This window comes from Lytechinus pictus, chromosome 3 (genome assembly GCF_037042905.1).
Source record: "Lytechinus pictus isolate F3 Inbred chromosome 3, Lp3.0, whole genome shotgun sequence".
In the NCBI taxonomy this organism is placed as follows: Eukaryota; Metazoa; Echinodermata; class Echinoidea; order Temnopleuroida; family Toxopneustidae; genus Lytechinus; species Lytechinus pictus.
Genome location: NC_087247.1, coordinates 54,323,271 through 54,335,265, shown reverse-complemented (window position 1 = coordinate 54,335,265; position 11,995 = coordinate 54,323,271). Strand labels below are relative to the sequence as shown.

Sequence of the window (11,995 nt, the reverse complement as noted above, 5' to 3'; positions counted from 1 at the left end):
CACGAGATGCGCCGCATAACACCTCCGATTATTGACCAAATTAACACCCATCTTGTGTCTTTTTCTCATCATCCAAACACAAGCTATTACAAGCTCTGCGGATCAGGGAGCGGGGAGATGTTAGCACTGCCATTGAATTGACGATGAAGCTTGACTACATTGTAATCCCTCTCTCATCATCATCGTCCCCGCAAAGACCTGCTCTTAGATATCGATTTGTGATCATGTCTCTTCTTTCTGTGTCTCTCTCCCTCCGTCTCACCCTCTCTCGCTCACCCTTCTTTTTGAGCTCTCTTAAGTCTGTCTTGTTTAACTTGTTCGGGCAGAGCTCTAAAGCAAGCATGCTTCACTGACTGGCACGCCGTTTTTGTCGCTTCTGCGCATGACGTGAAATTGTAAAACACCACTTGGGTGTTTTTTCTTCTCCTTTCTATCTTTTTCATTGCCCCTTCCTCTCCATCTCATAAAAGCTAGTGCTACATCACTTAATGAAGCGGCAAAAGTTGTCTCATTTAAATAAGCGTTTGCTTCCTCGTCACCATCATTATATAATGGTGCAGTTGCTGAATAGCAAGGTGTCAAATATGGCCTGGTGATATTTTGTCAAAAACTTCGGGTATTCGAGACAGTATATCGAAGTGCAAATTTGTGGGCCATCTTTTAAAGCAAGGGCTTTTTCGCGTAGCTAACCGACTTTTGAGATTTTTGCCGACCTCTTGAAAATGATGACGACGACGGATGTGATGTCGGAGCCGAGATCGGACAATGAATCGGCGGATTTTAGCGGTGATAATATGTCAGGAGATGACATGGACGAAAGAGCATCACTAGACTCTTGTCGTGATGATCAACAATCACCGTTATCAGTGTCATCACCACCCCTTCATCCTCATCATCACAACGAAAATTTTCACCATCTTCATCATCATCATCTTCATCACAACAATCATCACTTTGAACACAACTTTCCTGTTGGTCACGCACCTGTCTTGATACCCACACCACACCAACACCTCATCGATCACCGAAACGAAAGTCACCCAGCATCATCTTCGAGCACAACCAGGGCTTCGTTTTCCATCGCAAACATCCTCAGTGGTGATCATACTTCAACATCGAACTCGAAAACCGAATCAAAACTTGACAACGATATCACAGACAAGAACAACAATAATAACGAATCAAGATTAGAGCGTTCTCATGGAAAATCTGAAAATGAGGACTTGTCGAAATCAAAATCGTCATCAACACCAACTCGTGGCGTGGTCAGACCTGAAAGGGAAGGTGGAGTTGGTGTAGGTTTGGTGAGACCGACAGCGGTGCGCGAGCTCGGGCCCGTTCCACCCGTTGGCCCGATGATGCCGAATGGTCTGAACGTATCGCCGCTAGCATCTCCGCTGGCTGAATACCACTACCAGCTAGGTGTACCTCACTCATTGACGGCAGCGGCTGCTACTCCGTGGTCACCCTGGTGTCAGCCCGCTGGCTTCGGAAGGCCTCCCGTATCAGGTCAGTATATATAATTTATATAATATATGTATCTTCTATCCAATGATAAAAGAAGCCAAGATATCGGGTGACTTTTTCCCCAAATAATTTCTATTACTTATACTTTAGTTCATATTGTATTTATCAATTTGATTATTAGTGGTTATCAATGTTTTTTAATCAATATGTTTACTTAAAAATTCTATTCTACTTACCCTTGGTATAAATAAAAATAAGGGAAGACTTAAGAAACCATATCAGAAAGTAAATCTGTAAAGTGCCATCTTATCTAGGTAAATTTCATTTTCTGAAAGACCTTTTAGTTCCATAATAAAGTCTGTCGTTCCTACGAGAAGATTACAAAACTTTTTTACCAATAAACGGACAAATAAACTAAGAACTAAAAAAAAACTAACAACGATTTTTATAGAATTTTTAATTACTTTTTCTTTGATTGGGTATATCCCTGTAATATGGAATTTCAATTCTATGACTTTAAATTTACGATTATAGTTTTCAAGAAAATGTTCATTTCATTAGATAATTTGTTACTAGTCCTCTAGATATATATATAAATTACTTTGTTCTTTGTCGAAAATTATTCACTTACAAGCCGACTAGAATGTTTTCATTGTCTATAATGAACTAATCTCTATAATAGTTCATTCGCATTTCATAATTTCGTTTCTTGACCAGTATTAGAAATGTATATCTGTCTTACTCACAAAATACTTCCATATAATTTCGTCGTCTTATTATCGCATTTAAGTTGAATTATTAAAATAAATGTGTTTCAATTTGAGTAAACTAAAACCTAATTTAACTTCAGGATTTTTTTTTTGAAAATTGTATGATTTTCTTTTCGAAATGGAAATGATCTTTAAGGATACAAACTCTTGAAAAAGGGAAACTCCGGACGGAACTTCTGTGTACCATTCTCACTTTTCAGTACACTAAAAGGATGGGTTTTTTCAAATGTTTTTTTTTTTTTTTTTGCAAAGTGAAAGTCCTGATAATGTTGCTTATATCGTCCAAACCTGTTTGATACTTACTTTGACGCTTTGACAAATGTTTTTGCTCCTATTACAAGACTTTTAATTGTTGTTATTTAAAATAAAATATCTTAAATGTGTACTTTTCTGATCTTTTGTAAATCTTTCCCATAAATTTCATTTCCAAATATTGTTTTCATTTCAGTTTTGTCTATTATCAATATATGTTTTTATATCATTCGTGATTTTGTTTTTCTTGAGAAATGAATAATTACATGCCCGCTTATTTCACAACTTTCCTCTAAATTTGCTGCCATAATTCTGTAAAAAAAATCTTATAAACTAGAAGTTAAAACAGATTCCCTGATAAAAATAATGTGTAGATTCCATAATATTTGTCCCCATATTTTTTTCAGATAAGCCTTTTAAAGAAAAATTGATTGTCAAAAATATCTACAAGCTTTTCAAAACTGAATATTATCACAATTGAAATACAACACGATACATGAGATTGTATATTCAATGCATCTAGTTATGTTAAATTAAACTTTCAATTTTACTTACCCTTATCATGAAGCTATATGATTTTACAAATCAAAGTGGATGTATGTGCTAAAAGTGGAATATCTCCTTACACCTTGTTATGTATAGCAAAATTTTATCATGGAAAGGGAGGACTAAATTATTCGTACTCGAAAAAAAAAACCTGCAACCATATCTAAATTTACTTATGGGTAATTGCTTCCCCTTTTATCGGGTAAAGTACTTTTTAGTTTTAGTTTCTTTAATTCGATGTCAGTTTCCATAATAGGTGAGTGCTATATTTCATTTCCTTATTAAAACAATTGTATACTGAATTAGTTTTAATTTAGCGTAACCATAATTTTTTTCAGGAAAAAGAAATAATAAAAATATTACTTTATGGTTGAATATCAACGTTCAGAAAAGAAATAACATTACTTATAATTTTTATGATTGACCGCATTTCAAAATCAATTCAATAAATTTTCATGCTGAGCTTCCTTATAAATTGTTTGCATTATGAATTTTTTTTAATCGAAACTTTGTTATTCAAAAGATAAAAACTGCAAATAAATTTACTAAGAACAAGGCAAATTTAGAAACCAGAAAATTTTAAAAGTTGTAATAATGATATGCAAATTGGTTTTATTACCTAGGTATGTGTTATTAGAACAAGTACAGATTATATAATTGGAAAATACAAATTAAAAACCGGTAAACTACTGTCTATTATATATTTCCTCTCATCCATCACAATTAATGTTTCATGACATGATCCCCTCCTACTTCGTATCGTGATCTCGTTATTTAACAAAAATGTGTTACACGCTAGGATGGACATCGATTAGACTCATCGATTACCAACAATTGGATCTCAAAACACTTTCACATCATCATCTTATACAATCTTAGCCCCCGACAATCATAATCCCTCTCTTTAAAAGTTTCCATACTTTTTCCCTTCGACCCATCAGTTTTAAGACCATGTTTTCCGCTTCGTAACAATCATCACGACCGCATCAGTAACAATAGTTACTATGGATTTTGCGCATGTGCCGTCTGTGTGAAATGTGACTCCTTCTTAATTTTATAGGAGAATAACCTTCAGTTTGTTTTTAAAGCTTTTAAGTCATGCTAAATCAATAGTGATATACACAATGGATATATATTGATCAAGAAACATAATAGTCCCGGTCACTCAGATGTCACATTTTGAAGAGTGAATAAAGTGAAAAAAGATATACTATATCACTCTATAAATTCATGAAAATTGAATACTTGTAATTATAATATATTTAGGGAATTACTAGCCACTACCGATATAAAAAAAAGGTAAAAGTTGTCAATAAAACAAAATCAATCGTAGAATGTTGGTAACCGGGGAAAGTAATATTTTGGTTATCTTGTTTAATTAACCGAGCTAATGGTACAGCTATCTTACATTCAAGATTTCGTTTCGGTGGCTGATTTTCTTCCAGTCATTAATAATTTATAACGCCGACCTTGTTCAATATCTTTCATCGTGCTCACTCAACCTTTTCTAACGTCTTAAAACCCGCAAAGCGTCTAGAGTGCGTTCCTATTCATCCACAATAAGAAGTTATACCGATTACTTGTAATATTATTGATATTTCTCCAGACAGTTAATCTGTTCGGCGTTGAATAGCCAGAGGAAGGGGGTTTTGTTTGTGCTGAAGGTTTTTAAGAGTGTTTTGCTTGCGGAGCTGGTACTAAACTAATAAAAGATCTACGGTAGACAACAGGCATGCGACGCTGGTCGATTGAGCCATGTCGGTAGGTGGCTTAAAACCAAGGCCATATCTTTACTCCGTGGAATAGTTTCTTTGTTTCAATGTCTCTTTAAATCGTCTTTGACATGACATGTGATCGATGTTAGATCTGGGTCATTAAAAGATAATTAGTCGCCAAAGTCTATGTCTCTGAAATTAATGAAATTAGGAAATATACTCTAACCACAAATATAGTCAAGTGTTCATTTGTTAAAAAGTTTGAAGTTTTGATTTCGTTTTTCTTCTTGTTTATGTTTATATTAAACTTAACATTTTCATTCCATACTAAAGCAATATGCGCAAACAACTTTGATAGCATCGATTTTTCTAGATCGATCAATTTTGTTTTCATCCAGCGTAGATCAAGACCATGTATCTTTGGTAACATGGTCAATGAAATGGATGTTGGTTTACTTAGGGAGTAAACAGGCAGAAATAAAGTTAGTTGTATAGCGTTTGATATTTGGATCGAAGATAAGGAAATGCTCGTCATATATAACTGCCATACACATTCATGTAGCAGGCGATAGAGAGAGAGAGAGAGGGGGGGTGGGAGGGAAGACTAATGTACTTGATTGATGTAATGTTGAAAATATATGTTGATGGTGGTAGTGGTGATGGGCGGTGGTTGTGGCGTGGAGGTGATGTTGATATAATATAACACTGTAACGGCATGGAATAACGGGAAGAGGAAGCTCTTATTTTTTAGTGGTACTCAAAAGAAACGAGTTATTAAATCGCTGATAATGCTCATGTGTCACAGGAGACAACAAAAATATAGATCACAACAAGAGTTCAACTTGCGAACATCTTTGATGGTAATACAATGTCGACATGGGTCACGAGAAGGATGTTTGTGATTAAACATGACGGGTCGATAAAGACTTGGATGCTTTTTCATTCTTTTGTCCTCTCTTACTATGACCTTCCTCTATGTCTGCTAATAACCCCTGCTAGTCAGGTCAAGACCCTAACCACTGACAGATTCAATGTTTAAAAAAGGAGGCGGGACTTCAGGTATCCCTAAGCAACCCGTCTTTGTCTTTCGTTTATTGTTGTCGGTCACTACTTTCTAAGGCGATGTATATCTTGATCACTTTAGCTCTCTGCAATTTGATGGTTCACGAAAGAAGCTTATGAAATATTTTTACAATAATGTATTTTGTAATCCTGTTATACCATTTTTATGTTTCATTCATCATTACATCAAATCATATGTACTTTTTTGTCGTTCTCTGATAATTTCGTGTAAAGTGAATGATTTGACCTCTTTTGAAAACATCTCTAATAATCAAGAAGGGCAATTACTATTTTTTTATGTGAAATACTATATCGAACAAAATAGTCAGCGATAAGAAAACAAAAAGACAAAACTAGCGTTGGCCGCAGTCCATTAAAAATATACGTCTCCTGTGTAAATTGATCAGGGGGTGTTATCTGACTTGTATATTTGTCCAGTAGACGTGTTTTTTATATATAAAGTTAAACTTTTAAATCTCTTGACAAGAATCTTTGTTTCTGCACATAATTATGATAGTAGAGAATAATGGTTTTTTTTCTATTCAATTTCAATTTATTCAACCACACAAAATATACAAATCATATATAGTGAATATACAGATGATCAGAAAAATAAACAAAACATGGCTTGGAACATTAAAACAAATTGCTTGTAACAAATGATCCTGGAGACAGAAAATAACAAGCTACAAACAACTTTAAAATGTAAATTTCAAAATAAAGTCAAAATTCTATTGTAAAAACACAAACGCACACAAACCATGATAATGTTACAGACTTCCAAGTAAATAATAATATTCTTACAAAGTCTTTTAAAACAAGATAGAGATGTACAATCTCTAATTGGAAGCGGATTTTACATTTACATAACGATAAATGCTAGAGAATATAGAGAGGAAGAAAGTTTTAAATTAGAAACATGGAAATTATATTTTTGTCGAGTAGCATATGAATGAATATTTGAATTGAGAGTATAACATATTTCAATGAAAAAAATGCCCATCCTTAACCAGGTACACAATGTGTAAGTATTAATAGTGATTAATTCATGCTAAGGCAAAATGTGGTTCTTTTTGAAAAGGGGATTACTTGTACTTTGCATTTATGGGCGTTTGTAATGAATCAGATCGATTTATTTTCTGTCGGATATGTAGTTTTTGAAGCGAGATTTATAAGTATTACCCAGAATGTAGTTACAGTAATTTAGATGTGGTAAGATAACGCTATTATAAAAACAGAATGTAATATGAACAATTTATATAAGACTCTAACATATTTAGATAAAGATATACACATTTCTGATATGTGTATATTCCAATTTATGGTCTCATTAATAGTAACTACAAGAAATTATAAATTAATTAATTAAGTTAGAAATAACTGCAAAGTCATGGGGCACTCCCGTGTTCCTTAATCTGACTATAATGTAATTTGTTTCGGCTATATTCACAGATGAATATATAAAGATTCAAATGAAAATGTATGGATCCTAAATAATTTAATATGTAAAAGACTCAGCATTTAAATAACACCGAGTGTTTACATACACACAAACACACAACACACCCCTTCAAAACGGGCAGAATATCAACCAAGGTTTGTGGATAAATGATTACCCACATGCCTTCCCTATATCCATTATTTCAAAGAGCAAAGGAATGCTGATAAGAAAAATAATGAGAATAATACAAACTTTATATTGCACTACTCACACAGTAAAAACGGTTTTTTATACAACAAATTAACCGTACAGTAGTAGTTTAAACGAAGCTTAACATTCAATATTTAGTTCTCAATAATTAAGAATGGTTTAATCCGTTTAACAACTACTGTGAGATTCATATAGTAAACATCGTTGTTTAAAATTATAATCAACTGTTTTTTTTACTCTACTCTGGGATGTAACAGGAACATATCTGTACTGTGTAATAAAAGAAATAATCGCACATAGCATCAATAGTCCGATATTGAATATCAAACATTTTCATGTACAATTCAAATAAGATCAGTTTAACGACAATTTTGACAGTTTTTCGGTCAAAGCTTAATCAAACATTTTATTCAAAACGATTCTCTGATGCTTTTTCATATTCTGTACGATTCTGTAGATACCTTTTTAGAATCGCTTCGATATCTATTATATTCAGTTTCTTTTCATTGCGAATGGACAATAAAAAATAGAGGGGTTTATTGGCTTAATACTTAAAAAGGAATAAAACTGAGGAATGAATTTAAATCATCGAAACATAACATGATGGATAATCTAAAGTGAACTGGAAGTGTCTTTTGTTGCTTAGAAAAAATAAAAGTTCGTCTTATTTATACAAAGCATGACATTTATATAAAAAATATATATATAATCATATAGACATCAACATCTTGATAGATAGCCATTAATTCCTTACCCTACGTGAATGAAACATCTCAAGCATGCAGGTAACTAATCATTGATAAGTTACAAAATTACTAGGGCATCCTTTACACTCTAAAATATTGGGTAAAAATTGCTTCATCAGGGTAATTATGTGTCCAACCAACATTAGGAATTTTTGGGGCATTTTTATTTATTCAGTGTGATGAAAATTTTGCCCATTAAAGTAATTGCTGCTTATTTTCTAACCTTACTGGACAATATGCTTCCCGCATTGGGTAAAATACTGCCCCACATTGGTCAGACACATAATTACCCTCGTGCTGGTTAAAATTTACCCAATATTTTTTTACAGTGTAACATACATAGTGCAAATAAAGAGAAAATATAGACCTGCCCCATGTGTCTCAAAACATACTTAAATTTGAGTAAGAACTAATATGCAAGAAAAAAATCTCGCCAAAACAGAATCGACTAACTCACGCTATCGTCTGCGTATTGCAGACGACATTTTGATTTCAATCAATGAATCGTGTTACTATACATCTCCGATATCTTACGGTTCGCTTACAACACTATTACTTACAATTACACCAAGCTTGGGATACGGCTCAATGTCGAGATACCCCACAGGTAAACACGTCTTTACGTGAGACTAATAGGAATTATTAAAGAAGAGCAATCACGATTGAAAGAGAGAATAATCTTTAAGATAGGGGTATTTCCTAATAGTTTATGACATATCACTTGACCTAAAGAAAAAAAAACCGCTGTGAAGATATACCATTAGATAAACTTTATATGTTAAATTTCAAATTTGCGAAAATTAATGCATTATGATGATTTATTTTCATGAAACATGTCAAATGAGTTTCCTAAACACATGACTGTTACTAAGTTATGGTATGATTGTTAACTACACAGAGTGCATTTGTCAAATCATGTAAAATAATTAACAAAGAAAACGTTTTGTAATTCTCATATCTTAACATAAACCACAACCATAACCTCAAAATTAAGAACATAACAGCAAAGAAGAACATTTGAAAGAGGTGAACAAAATTATATTCCCGAATTTCAAGGAGGAAAATAGTATATGGGGTTTGGTAAAACCGAAAGGAAAGAAAATTTGAACAAAGACGGGAGAATATGAAGACGAAATAATACAACAAACTGACAACAGAAAATAGACGTCAACGTGGAATCATTGAATACTATAAGAGCCATATTGACGACTATAAGATACATGTATATTAGATAAAATTCTCGAAGTAGTTTTTGGCTTAAGCATCTTTCAATGATACTTGATTACATTCTAGAAATGGATCTCGGTTTAGGCATGTTGAGATAAATTGCCATAAAGGAAACAAGGTACAGATCATTGTAGACATTGTAGAGGAAAAATACTAAATAATGAAACTTAAAATGTGGATTTAATCTTCTTTCATATCTGTCATTCTCCCTGTACATGCTGTATGAATTGTGTACAATTTCATGGCGCCTCCAAGACATAAAATCGACCTTAATACCCTTTCTTCAACTTATAAAAAGAATATCGTATCAGCTTTCATAAGCTTAATCAATCGCGGAACTATACAACTCGAACGACTGACCTAAAATCCCCGATGTATTCTAACAAGACTCCATTACTCTTAAATAATGGGCTGAATAGGATTCTAATGGCAACCCTAGAGATACTTACAATAGGTCAAATTATGCTTTTATACCTATTAAGTCATCACTAGTATAATCCAAAGTGAAAACATTTATTATCGATAGCTGCTTTCATTCTGTTAGACATTCATTCAGGATAATGACGATTTTATTATCGATCCATGAGATAAACCCAAGCAGAGTCACATTTCTTCTTCAGACAGTCATCACAAAGTACTTTCCATGTCGTCTGTCGATTTAACATGTTTGGCCTCAGATAAAGTAACCTATGAAGAAAAGACGATATAAATATAGTTGATCGACCTTGAGGGTCATTTTGTCACATTGCATCCTGCACGCCCCATCGACTTTATAAATAGCTCTCCATCTAAATGTAAGTCTTTAAGAGTTAATCGAACCAATCGAGCACGTTTGGTTGAAAAGAGAGGACCGCCTCTCCAATCGTTTGAAAAGAAGTCACTTACCGCATTTAAACATGTTCAATTCACACTAATCGTATTGGCAAATAGTGCGTACAAAGTGCCGAACAATGATGGTGTTTTTATATATTTTACTTTGAAGGGGAGATAGCCAGCCAGGCGAGAAAGATAGATTTTGTAGCACTTACTGGCCTACTCACAGTTGACGTATGATAGATAGGTCTTCTTTAGCAACTCAAGCTTGAGACTTGTTGCTTCTTTTTTACTCCAAAGAACAGAAATCCCTGCCATGATGCGTGAGATTTGTTTCCTCAAGTCACCCTTTGCAGTTTTTTTTCCGAATGGTTACAATTGACAAGAAATCTTTTTTAAGGTTACCTTTTCTGGAATGTGAAGGAATTTGAATTTTCTGGGATGTGAAATTTGAGATTTCAAGGAAAGAACATGAGGTCAGGATTAGAGTAGCAAGTTGGGCTGTTAGATTTATCAATGACTCGTCCTTTTTTTTAAGTATTCAGTGTCTCGTATTTTTATATATATAAACGGATCGGATAAAAGTGAAGCATGTAGGCCTATATGTCTATTTCATGGGTACAAACGTCAAGCATGGACAAGCTCATCTGTAATTGGGAAATTTGTATTTCAACTTGAGTTTAATTCTTTTCACACTCTTATTTTGTACCCTTCACCTATTACAACCTTTATCTATCTCTCAGAAAATTGGTGATGAGTGAATTGCGCTTAAGAAAGCTGAAATAGTAACACATGTTCATCATAGCAATATACTTAAGAATAATATTCTATCCTACTTCTGTCCGTCTCGTGTCAGAAATCACATTCTTTATTTTTAAATAAAGGACACAAGTTTGATTCATTGTTCAACTTATTGGGTCTTTTCTCAGTGTATAATAGTTGGGTAATGTTCTTTGTTACTGCTTTCCTGTCTTTATGAATAAATGTGATGGAGTGGCTAAATTTATATAAAACACCAATGTTTTCTACGATTTAGAACATAAACATGTCCACTCACCGTCGCCTTAAACAAGAATAATAATGCCATGGTCGTGAATTAAATTTTTATTTTTAATTAAATAATTTTATCAAATTTCCTTGGCACAGGTCCTAAACCAGTTGGAAGAAGACCGAGGAAGCCGGGAGTTGATCGGAAACCCCGACAGGCCTATTCATCCAAACAACTTGAACGACTTGAAGAAGAATTCAAAGCTGACAAGTACCTGAGTGTAAGCAAGAGGTTGGAGCTGAGCATGTCACTCAATCTCACTGAGACACAGATTAAAACATGGTTCCAGAACAGACGGTAAGTTACATGTCTGGTGAAGACAATTATTGCAGAACCTAAAAAGAGTTCCACAATAGGGCACGCACACTTCAATTGTTACCCACAATCACCCACACACAGAAGAGAGAGTAAGATATGTAACGTCATGTCACCCAAAGGATTATAATATAAATGGACCTAAAGTAAATCCCTTGGGAACACCTATTACACCCAGGAACCAACTACACATTTTCATCCAAAATTGAAAAATGACACATTAAACATTACATAGTTATCACAGGGTGAAGTTGTCTGAACCATACGTTCGGTTTAAACACACGAAATTAATAATGAACACTGCTTACTAGATAACTATATCAAAATCAATAGTTTATGACAACATGTTCTAAAGACTAATAACATGGCATACGATGCAATGT

At 33.7% G+C, this 11,995-nt stretch overlaps 1 protein-coding gene across 1 annotated transcript; it reads left to right on the top strand.

Moving 5' to 3' along the window:
- Positions 1-424: 424 nt before the first annotated feature.
- LOC129256988 (muscle segmentation homeobox-like) lies at positions 425-11,598 on the top strand. The gene is made up of 2 exons (XM_054895222.2): positions 425-1,509; positions 11,396-11,598. Exons 1-2 carry the CDS (start codon positions 723-725, stop codon positions 11,596-11,598), a joined length of 990 nt encoding a protein of 329 aa, XP_054751197.1. The 5' UTR covers positions 425-722.
- The last annotated feature ends 397 nt before the right edge of the window (positions 11,599-11,995 follow it).

Bases quoted from the DNA above. Each gene is read 5' to 3' on its own strand.
- LOC129256988 (XM_054895222.2), top strand. From the start codon at position 723: ATGATGACGACGACGGATGTGATGTCGGAGCCGAGATCGGACAATGAA. The intron at 1,510-11,395 runs GTCAGTATATAT...TCCTTGGCACAG, and splicing joins CGGAAGGCCTCCCGTATCAG to GTCCTAAACCAGTTGGAAGA.